General features: G+C 42.7%; 2 protein-coding genes across 2 annotated transcripts in view; one reads left to right on the top strand and one right to left on the bottom strand.

Annotated features, from left to right (window-relative positions):
* PRKCH (protein kinase C, eta) overlaps nucleotides 1–11,977 on the bottom strand; it is a 370,394-nt gene that overhangs the window by 256,271 nt on the left and 102,146 nt on the right. The window lies entirely within an intron of this gene.
* Nucleotides 8,150–11,977, top strand: part of TMEM30B (transmembrane protein 30B) — an 11,215-nt gene continuing 7,387 nt past the window's right edge. Inside the window, exon 1 of the mRNA XM_011961984.1 lies at nucleotides 8,150–8,171. Within this exon, the coding sequence (XP_011817374.1) occupies nucleotides 8,150–8,171 (22 nt within the window). The remainder of the gene's footprint in view (nucleotides 8,172–11,977) is intronic.

Raw genomic sequence — 11,977 nt, 5'->3', positions numbered from 1 at the left:
GTATCTGTATGCAAGGTAAGTTTCATATGAGACTGTGGAATTACATTCCAGATTTCTCCTTATGTTATAATAAACTATAACATTGGCAAATTTTATATGAAAAATAAAATGTTTCTACCCGGATTTAAACCATAACATGAAAATATTAACTAATGCATGTTACTTTCTTCTGCATAGCCTAGCATTTGAATTCCAAGTGCTTTCCATATTTGAGATGCACAGTGCCATCTAATGGTCACAAACCATAAACCAAAAGGGCATCAGAACTGAAATAATAATAAAATAGTAAAATCTAATACATTACAATAATAATAAAATAGTAAAATCTAATACAAGTTTCAAAATTGCATAGTTAACTGCTCTTGCTACAAAAATTTTATCTTTGCCTTAGTCATCGTCACGTGAGTTACAATCGCATGAGTTACAAATGATCATATTGCATAGATAACTACAGAGCACATTTTAAATCAAAACAATTCACGACAAACCTGAAACTATAACTTATGTGCACTTTACAACTTTCTACTTTCACTCTTCAATCACCTGAAACTATAATACATAGGGTTCCTCATGCATATACACTATTCCCACAGAAACAAAATCATTAGAAATACCTTGGATGAAATAATATGTTTAGGATAATTTTGTAAAGGGAGGGTAAGATTAGGGGGATAAAAGGATATTATCTTGATGTCTACAAGTTTAGCAGATGGCCAGTCTTCTGCATGGAGAATGACTATTCTAACCATTCTCCCTGCAGCCCTTCAAGACAGAGGAGATTATGGGGCTACTGAATGTATCTTGGACTTTAGAGAAAGAAAGTGAAGCTGAGCTGAGATCCACTGGTTCTATTTTGAAAAGATGCATCCCTTGGCATGACCTTCACAGCTCAGTTCTGGGGTCAAAGGAATTTTCCATTGCTCACACTGCCACTGAACTCTGGGGGCATAAGCGCAGAAGAGGTACAGCACACATGGAGAAGGGATGGGAGGAGCAGGGGTGTGTATCAGCTTAGCTGATCCCCCCTGAGGAGCTGCCAGGCTTCCTACCCGAAGAACAATGCCTCCCAGACAATGCCTCCGGGTTCTGTGACCTCTTCAAGATTAAGTCTCTTTGATCTCAGCCCTTCTGAAGTGGTTTGAACCATATTCTATACAAAATTGGTAACTCCCCCATAAGAATTGCTTTTTAAATATCCTGCTGTATTTGAAAAAGAAATTTTAAAAATTAAGTTTACTCTTTACTCTCTCCCAGCAAGTGAGATGTTCAAAACAACAAATATTCCTCTAAAATGTTATGATGTGGAAACTTCTATTTTACTGATTTGTCTTTTCCACTTGGCTTCAAGTTCTTTGGGGAATGAAGATCATATCAATACCTAGCAGACTGCTTCAGGCACAACTGCAAATGTTTCTTGAATGAAATTCTAGGCTTACCTGAATTCTAAGGGGGATTTCCACCACAATGGGAAAGCCACAAGAAAAGCAGCAAAGGGTTTTTTTAAAAGGGTGAAAATATAAGTCATTTATCAGGGGGTTATCACTTTATAGCATTTGAAACAATGATTTCCACAAATTGGCAGCAACAGTAACATCCATATTAAGCCATTGCTTACTTTACTTCCTCTTGGTCTAGAATATGCTGCAAAGGGAGAAGGAAGACCTGTGGCATGGAATGACCTATGGATACGGTTGAGAACCATGGGCTAGATGCTATGGAGACCAACGTATCATTTACTGGGCTTTACTGTGTGCCGGCACTGGATTAGGCATTACTCCATTTAAGCATTGCTACCATCCTTCAGGATTGGTGTTAATATTCCATGTTGCCGCTCAGGAGAAACGAATTTTTTTTTTCTTAAATTCAAGTAACCTGAGGTCCCACATTTAGTAAGAGGCAGAGGAGTTAGATGTGTCAATAGCTAAATTAGGTGGCTCTGTCCTCTAGCTGGCTAGGGACTGACAACATGAGTATCACCTGGTGACTCTCCCAGGGGAGATGTTTTTTAAAATCTTTTCTGGTAATTCTGTGCAACATGGCAGTCTGAAACCAGTCTTTCAGACCTGGAAGGCCTTTAAAAACCACAGGACTCTCTTTGATATTTTTTCTTTTGAATTTTTAAAAATACAGAATCCTTTTTCATGTTCTCTGTTTATAAAACAACTGCATGTCAATTATATTATTTTTTAGAAGATAGGTACAGGAGCCAGGCGTGGTGGCTCACACCTGTAATCATAGCACTTTGGGAGGCCGAGGCAGGCAGATCACTTGAGGCTGGGAGTTTGAGACCAGCCTGGCCAACATGGCAAAACCTGTCTATACTAAAAATACAAAAAATTGGCTGGGAATGGTGGTGCATGTCCCACCTACTCGGGAGGCTGAGGCATGAAAATCACTTGAACCCGGGAGGTGCAGGTTGCGGTGGGCCAAGATCACACCACTGCACTCCAGCCTGGGCAACAGAATTATGAGAATTATGATCCTAAAACAACATAAAATGTAATTAAAAATCTAAAACTTCAAGGCCAGGCACAGAGGCTCACACCTGTAATCCCAGCACTTTGGGAGGTTGAGGCGGGCAGATCACGAGGTCAGGAGATGGGAGACCATCCTGGCTAACATGGTGAAACCCCATCTCTTCTAAAAATAGGAAAAATTAGCTGAGCATGGTGGCGGGCACCTGTAGTCCCAGCTACTCGGGAGTCTGGGGCAGGAGAATGGCCTGAACCCAGGAGGCGGAGCTTGCAGTGAGCCGAGATCACGCCACTGCACTCCAGCCTGGGCGACAGAGCGAGACTGTCTCAAAAAAAAAAAACCTAAAACTTCAAACAATGTCCATCTAGTGTCTCTCTGTTAAATCCCACATCTCTGGGAGTGGAGAGCACACCACCTGAGAGGCACAGGCAATTTGACTGACCTGAACTGTCAGGCATCAACAAACAAATATGTGTAGCCACATTAGTGGGATGACGTATGCAATGAAAATAGCCACCTCGGAACATGGAAAGTATAAAATTCAATATAAAGCTACTATTACCTTTAAAGAACTTGGTTATCAGCTCTGTTAATAGACAGATTCTGAGGCAGTTTTCCTGGTAAGATTTTCCTTGGAGAAGTACTGAAGTTCAGACCACAGGTGCTGTCTAGGAAACTAACTTTTCAGTTTGCAAGCAGAGGCTGAATGCTCTAAGTTTGCAGACTGGTCAGAGATGGCGCTGGCAGTACCTTCTATTATTTAGCACATTAAAAAAATCTAACTAAATAAAGCTCTAAAAGCAGATTTATTATCACCCACAGATTGCTTCTAATAAAGAGCTCTGATTTTTAACAATTTTTTAAAAATCTTCAGGTGTTTTGGGAACTGAGTGATTTGGTCTCTGGTTGAGTATTCTGTTTGTACAAGCTGGACAAAAGAAATGCTGTCATTTTAGTCCTGGGATAAGATTCCCAGGACTAAATCTTGAATGTAAGGTCTACTTGAATGTAAGGTCAGCCAGAGGTGGGCTGTGTGGACCTTCACGGGAGGGGACAATGGGAAGTCCTTTCTCTGCATCTGGAAGACCTGGGACCAGTCCTTCAGAAGCCTGTTCTTTGTTGTTGTCACACTTGCTGCCTAGCCCGCCAGGCTTCTAAGCTCTAGCGTGTTGCCCTTGCCATGGTCATTTGAGATGAAGCTAAAAGGGCCAGGTGCTTCTTTTGCACCAGCTGACAGGCCCTCTGTGAAGATGGAAGGTCTATCTATCCATGCAGTTGTAGTCAATCAGGCATTTTAGGGTTTTGCCCTAACAGACAGTTGGTACCCACCTGTACCTCTCCTGTTGCCCTCTTGGGAGGTTAATGAAGATTAGCTTATGTTTTATTAATGTTATAACTTTCCAGTTTCACTCTTTAATCATGTGCCACTATATTATGGAGGGCTTCTGGTGCATATACACTATTTCCACAGAACTCTTGAAATAAAGGTTGAATCATCACCTGGTTTTGTGAGCAGACAGGTAACATCCCTTCTTGGTGGTATTTTTCTTTTTTGTTTTAGAGATGGGGGGTCTCACAACGTTGCCCAGGCTTGTCCCGAACTCCTGGCCTCAAGTGATACTCCTGCCTCAGCCTCCTTAGTATCTGAGATTACAGGTGCAAGCCACAGCACCCACCTTGGTGGTTTTGTTGTTTTTTTTTTTTTGGAGATGGAGTCTCACTCTGTTGCCCAGGCTGGAGTGTAGTGGCTCAATCTTGGCTCACTGCAACCTTCACCTCCTGAGTTCAAGTGATTCTCCTGCCTCAGCCTCCTGAGTAGTTGGGACTACCAGTGCGCACCACTATGCCTGGCTAATTTTTGTATTTTTAGTAGAGATGGGGTTTCACCATATTGGTCAGGCTGGTCTTGAACTCCTGACCTCAGGTGATCCACCTGCCTCAGCCTCCAAAAGTGCTGGGATTACAGGTGTGAGCCACCGCACCCAGCTTGTCCTTTTTTGAGACAGGGTCTACTGCCCAGGCTAGAGTGTACTGGTGTGATCACAGCTCACTACAGTCATGACCTCCTGGGCTTAAGCAATCCTCCCACCTCAGCCTTCCTAGTAGCTAGGACCACAGGTGTGCACTACCACACATGACTAATTAAAATTTTTTTGTAGAGACAGGGTTTCTTATGTTTCCTAGGCTGATCTTGAACTCCTGGGCTCAAGTGATCCTCCCATCTCAGCCTCCTAAAGTGCTGGGATTACAAGCATGAGCCACCGTGCCTGGCACTTGGTGATATTTTTAATGTGAAAATTTTCCTTACTGATTGGACCAGAGTTTGGTCTATCACATTTTTCCCAAAGGTAATTTTTAAACTCTCCTCCTAATTTACTAGGTGGTTCATCTAAAATACATGCCACTTCCTGACTGATAAAATGTGAGTTCTGGGACTCTTGGGCCAATGTTCTACACAAGGTTCTAGAGGCCCACCTATTTCACCACTGATCATTATTAAATTCTTTATCAATTTTGTGGAGCAATCTGATAAGAACCTAAGAGTGCTCACAGTTTTTATTGACCTTTGCATAATCTTTGACTCAGATGACTGAAATCAGCTATAGGCTGAGATATGCAAGCTCAGTATTGATTCCACATCCCCACTCTCACCCTCAGCCACAAAAACTTGTAAGAAACCTGCACTTAATACCACTGTGTTTCAAGGTCAAGAGTAATAGTTCATTGAGGATTAGATACAGTGTTTACTACAATTACAAAAAATACAGAGACCTTCCTCTGGTTCATCAGAGGCTTTCTCTGGTTCATCAATGCTATGGTTTTATTATCAAGAACCAGGGGGCAGCTGGGCACGGTGGCGCACGCCTGTAATCCCAGCACTTTGGGAAGCCGAGGTGGGTGGATCACCTGAGGTCAGGAGTTTGAGACCATCCTGGCCAACATGGTGAAACCTCGTCTCTACTAAAAATACAAAAATTAGCTGGGCATGGTGGCACACACCTGTAGTCCCAGCTACTGGGGAGGCTGAGGCAGGAAAATTGCTTGAACTGGGGAGGTGGAGGTAGGAGTGAGCCAAGATTACACCACTGCACTCCAGCCTGGGGACAGGGCGAGACTCTGTCTCAAAAAAAAAAAGAACCAGAGGGCATTAATAGACAATTGATCTTAGCTATTGTTATCACAAAGAAGGGCTGGTTTCTCTAAATCCAAAACCAACTTTCTAATTTATATATATTTTATTTTAAAACGTATGCACATATACCCTTCTCAGTATAAAAAGCTAGATGTTCTATAAGGGACTTACTGAGATTTGTTTATGGATAAAACTGACATTTGGTTATAAGAAATTTAAATTTTGTTCAGGCTAAAATCACTGAGGCCGTACCTGGTATATTGTCTTGTTGGAGCAAACACTAAATTATTTCTTAAGGAGAATCTGAGCACAGACAGACAGTCCTTTCTTAGCCTACCTCCAAGCTGAGATGCAGTGGCCTTCTGTCTACCATATGTCCTTGCTATGTACCTCAGTTTTAATAAGAAGTTGTCAATCCCTCCCTAGCTTGCTGGCTTATTAAAACATATGGCTCTGTATTTAACTGGCAACATGGATGCTCTGTGTGCCAGGAACTTATCAGGATGTTTAATCTTTTTTTTTTTTTTTTTTAAGAAACCCTGTTAACTGAAGGATGTTTAATCTTGTAACTCACTGCTACTCCTTAACTACTGAACTTTGGGAAATGAGCGATATTTGCAGAGGATTATGTGAAGGACAGCAATGCACTCATTTCTTTTAGGTCAGTTTCAAACTCTCTAAACCACAGAATCCTTGTTCAAACCTTGTCTTTCTTAGAAGTCCAAGGACAGGAGAATGGGATGTTGGGAAGCTGCCCCTCAGAGGACATCTTGTTAGGTCCTCTAACCCATCCTTAGACATCAGGGCAGAGACCCACAGAATGGCACACCCAGACTGGATCATGGGGCCTCTGAATTGTGCTTTGACCGAGCACCATTCTTTCTCACTCTGGCAGATGTTACAGAAAACAATCCTAAGAACTGACTGAGGTATTTACCGTAAGTATGTTGTTAAAGATGTTATTTTTCCCTGATTTCACAACATCTCCGGGAGAATCCCAAGGAGAACAGAGAACAGTTTTCTTATTTATTTATTTATTTTTAAATGGAGTCTTGCTCTGTCGCCCAGGCTGGAGTGCACTGGTGTGATCTCGGCTCACTGCAACCTCCGCTTCCTGGGTTCAAGCAATTCTCCTGCTTCAGTCTTCTGAGTAGCTGGGATTACAGGTGCCCGCAACCATGCCCAACTAACTTTTGTATTTTTAGTAGAGACGAGGTTTCACCATATTGGACAGGCTGGTCTCGATCTACTGACCCTGTGATCCGCCTGCCTCGGCCTCCCCAAGTGCTGGGATTACAGGCATGAGCCTCCGTGCCTGGCCACATTTTTCCTATTCTTTGAGGTAGAAATCTTTATAGTTCTTCTGAGCTAATGGCTTCTTTTCTCTCACAGATGCAATGACTTATCCTTTCCCTTCTCTGTCCACAGGAAACTTGAGGCAGCCCTGCAGATAGCCACCAGCAAAGCCACAGGATTTCATGGCAGGTGCTTCACAAACCAGCTTCTCACTCAGCTCCATTCTATTTTACAAAATATATTCCTTCTGCCTTTACTCTTATGCTGTGAAGTATTTTTTGTATGTTGTTCTATTGTGTCAAGTCACTCTCAATACTTATTTTATTTTTGAGACAGGGTCTCACTCTGTCACCCAGGCTGGAGTGCAGTGGCACCATCATAGCTCACTGCAGCCTCCACCTCCTGGACCCAAGTGATCCTCCCACCTCAGCCTCCCGAGTAGCTAGGACCACAGGCACATGCCACCATGCCTAACTAATTTTGGTATTTTTTATAAAGACAGGATTTTGCCATGTTGCCCAGGCTGGTCTCAAATTCCTACGCTCAAGCAATCCTTTTGCCTTGGCCTCCCAAAGTGCTGGGATTACAGGTATGAGCCACTGCACCTGGCCTTGGCAGTTTCCTTGGTAATGACCCTCATGTATTCTAGGTTCATTTTCTGGAGTAATACAGAATAAAATCACTCCTTGCCTTTTAAGGATGCTGAAGATGGCTACTATGTTCACCTCAAGATTTTTATGCCCAGCCTATACATGCTTAGTTCCCTGAACTGGTCCTCTTTGGATCTAGATCCTCATCAAGCTGGTACCTTTCCTTTACACATGACTTGAGTTTATAGATGTTCTTATTAAGGAATTTGCTTACCCAGTAATGTTTTAAAAATGGGGCTGGGTGTGGTGGTTCATGCCTGTATCACCTGTAAGGTGATATAGCACTGGTGCCAGTTAAAGCTGTGGCAACCAAAAGCCATAGAAACCAAACTTTGGAGGTGCAAAACCCAAGAGCCTTGCTGAAGATGGCCTGCCTGAGCTGCAGAGAGAAGCAGAGGCAACAGACAACGCAGAGAGAAGGGAGCTGCCTGATGACATTCTACTCCTGTGACAGCCAGATCTGCTTCCTTCAATTCTTCCTTCTGTGACATCCTTCGTCTCTGAACAATAACAACCTCTTTATCAAAGCTGACTTGAGTAAGTTTCCATTCCTTGCATCCCAGAAATTTCTGACTAAGTCAAAGAGAATCACCAGATGAAATATCAAGCTGAAGTAGGTAAGTGGCTCCCAGAGCTCCTATCATCACATCAGAGCCTGCTGTGAGTGAACTTCCTGGTATCATCTACAGTCTTAGTTCCATTAAGATTCCCAAACTTTGGCTTAGAAGTGACACAATGCAGCCATCCTCACAGAACTTTTCCTACAGAAAGAAAACTAAAAATTTAAACACAACCATTACAAATTTAGAGTTAGCATTCAGAGAAAAAGTCAGGGGCCCCTGCAACCCTCCATGGGTATACGATCTCCAGATTGAATATTAACAAGTCCGTATTGATCAGCGCACATGACATAGGTTCCTAGGGTGCTGGACCAAGAGGTGTTTTTGCTTTTGAATCAGTGACCTAGGTAATGGAATTGAAAGTATGTTTATTAAGGCTGGGCATCGCAGCTCATGCCTGTAATCCCAGCACTTTGGGAGGCTGAGGCAGGAGGATTGCTTGAGCTCAGGAGTTCAAGACCAGCCTGGGCAACAGAGCTAGACTCTCTTTCTACAAAAAATTAAAATTTAATTTTTATTTATTCATTTTTCCTGGTGGTTCTGGGGGAAAAATGAAAAAAAGAGAGTATGCGTATTTGGCTTATTGATGATCTCACATAGGGAAGGACATCTAAGCATGTCTTTGTTGGACACCTCAGTTTTCCTAGAGGATGTCACCCCTCCCTCCCTAGTTTATGGCTGTTATATATGGCTTTGCTCTGATGTAGCAACAGATATTTATTCAATTTTAAAATCTGATAACTTTCTGAAATTTTTGAAATGTTTAATTTTTTACCTGATAAATAAGAAATTCCCAAAGTTTCAAATAGATATAGTCACTATGCAGAGGATAAAGCCAGTCTGAAGTCGCTGAGGTGAAGACTTCCCCAAACCAGTGAGTTTCACTACATTGGGGACAGAGGATGGCAGAGGAGGTGGCTTCTAGCCTCAAAAGATTGGCAGGCTCCAAGACACTGTCATGGTGTACCCCTCCCTCTTCCAGTCCTCACCTTGGGTACAAACCCTTCTCACTGGCCACACTGGGCAGTCTAATTCAGTTTCTTTTTTTTTCCTTGAGACAGAATCTCACTCTGTCGCCCAGGCTGGAATGCAATGGCACAATCTCAGCTCACTGCAACCTCCACCTCCTAGGTTCAAGCAATTCTCATGCCTCGGCTTCCCGAGTAGCTGGGATTACAGGTGTGCACTACCATGCCTAGGTAATTTTGTATTTTTAGTAGAGATGGAGTCTTGCTATGTTGGCCAGGCTGGTCTCAAACTCCTGGCCTCAAGTGACCTGCCTGCCTTGGCCTCTCAAAGTGCTAGGATTACAGGTGTGAGCCACCGGGCGTGGTCCTAATTCACTTTTGAGTCAACCCCCTCTCTTCTTACCTGTATGGAGCTCTTCCTTTCCCTCTATCTCAGTTCTGTCACCTAACTTGTCCTCTGCCTATTCTGGTGTTGCTCTCCTGCCAACTCACCAAGCAAAACCCCTACAGCCAAACTCTACCCACGCAATTCAAGTCCAACCCTATCCTTGCTAGTTTATCCTTTTTTTTTTCTTTTCTTCTTTTTTTTCTTTTTGAGATGGAGTCTTGCACTGTTGCCCAGGCTGAAGTGCAGTGGTGTGATCTCAGCTCATTGCAACCTCTGCTTCCCGGGTCCAAGCGATTCTCCTGCCTCAGCTTCCCGAGTAGCTGGGATCACAGGTACATGCCACCACGCCTGGCTAATTTTTGTATTTTTAGTAGAGACAGGGTTTCTCCATATTGGCCAGGCTGGTCTTTAACTCCTGACTCAAGTGATCCACCTGCCTTGGCCTCCCAAAGTGCTGGGATTACAGGTGTGAGTCACTGCACCCTGCCAACTGTCTTTTAATCTGGCCATCCCATACCTAATGCCTCTGCTGTTTAAGACCTTGTTACCCATCTCAGTCCCATTTTTCACTTTATACTACCCCCTGCAACTCAACTCAACCCACCCAACTGTGCTCACAGTTCGCCCTTTTTTTTTTTTTTTGAGGCAGAGTTTCGCTCTTGTTGCCCAGGCTGGAGTGCAATGGCGCGATCTGGGCTCACCGCAACCTCTGCCTCCCAGGTTCAAGCAATTCTCCTGCCTCAGCCTCCCGAGTAGCTGGGATTACAGGCATGTGCCACCACGCCCGGCTAATTTTGTATTTTTGGTAGAGACGGAGTTTCTCCATGTTGGTCAGACTGGTCTCGAACTCCCGACCTCAGGTGATCTACCTGCCTCAGCCTCCCAAAGTGCTGGGATTACAGGTGTGAGTTCACCCTCTCCTTGACCACTGTTTTGCAGTAAGTTAGTGACAAAGAACCAACACACCGCGGCAGGGAGTGGAGAGAATTCGCTTCCGTCTTTTGTGCCTCTGGAATGCTAGTTAACTAAAGTTTCTCTGCATCTTCCACTAGGGGGTACCACTCCATAACTTTTGAAACAGGAAGTCTGCTGAATGCAGTTCTTAATAAAAAATGAAGTCCAGGCACACTGAATTTTTTTAAAACTTTTCTGAGCACATGCTGTAATTTTATGAAGCAATTTAATTTGATTCTTTTTAAATAAAAGCTGCCCCATGGGCAGAGTAATAGGCAACAATCTTGAGCAGTATAAACCTATATAAGGGAATGCCAATTAAAAACCCAGGTTCTGTTACAGTAAGATAAATAATCATGAATTAAATGAACTAAATGCAAAAACTGAGAACAGCCAGACAAGTGAAGTTATTTTTATTTTAGCAAGAGAAATGAGCATGCTAAACAAAAGCTGGCTTTAAAACAAAAGCTTTTGTAAAAACAAAAATACAAGCAACTCAGCTGTTCCTGGGACTCTGTGTAAATGGAACACAATTTGCTTATCTTTGGGGTGTTAAGAGAAGATCTGCAACAATAAACACTGGTTCAAGGTTAACATTTTTGGAGTTTTTTGAGAAGGAAATATTCCCAGGCCTTCCAGTGTAGCGTGGTTGAAGATGCAAGACGCTGGAATTAAGCTGACCTTTGAATCCCTCATCTCCCCATTACAACTATGAGAACTCAGGCAACCTCCATTGCACTGGCTTGAATCTTAGTTTTGCATCAGTTCATTGAGTATGATAATTGTACCGAATGTCCCCATTTGTGTATGAATTAGACAGGACAATGTATATAACATGCTTACACAGTGACTCTAAGCTCTGACTCACAGAGGGCACTCAATAAATGATAGCTATTATTCAATGAGTCATTGTAAGGAAGACGAGGAACAGAAATCTTTGCTTAAAAAAGACACACTAACAATCATTTTGCAGATATGATTGCAGATAAGCAATTATGAGAACAGAGCAGTTAAGAAATTTGACCAAGGTCACATAGTTATATCCTAAGGAACTTTCAGGGTAGAATCTGAACTTCCTTAAGGTTGGGCCAGCATTCTTTCCCCTATCCTATACTATTCTCCTAGTATCTGAGAGTTTATTGCCATAGACTAAATATATTCTGTGGTTAGCTCTTCGTTTTGTTGGCAAATTTTTGGTGAAAGTATCAAAGTATATACATTGGTGTGGCAGTGTAAATATGACTCTAGCAATATGTATTTTTAAAGAGTTTGACCTTTAAGTCCCTTTCCTACTTTTAGAAATTTATCCTAAAGAAAAAAATCTGAAAGAAAACGTTAGGGGGAAAGGGAGACACAAAGTTTTTTTAAAAAAGTGTTATATGTAAAAAAGATGGTCACTATCATATTCTTTGGAATACTGAAAAACTGGATATAACCTACATGTCCGGCCGGGCGCGGTGGCTCAAGCCTGTAATCCCAGCACTTTGGGAGGC

This window comes from Colobus angolensis, unplaced genomic scaffold (assembly GCF_000951035.1).
Source record: "Colobus angolensis palliatus isolate OR3802 unplaced genomic scaffold, Cang.pa_1.0 Scaffold57, whole genome shotgun sequence".
In the NCBI taxonomy this organism is placed as follows: Eukaryota; Metazoa; Chordata; class Mammalia; order Primates; family Cercopithecidae; genus Colobus; species Colobus angolensis.
Note: the sequence above shows the minus strand (reverse complement) of the source record. Positions and strands in the feature narration are given on the sequence as shown.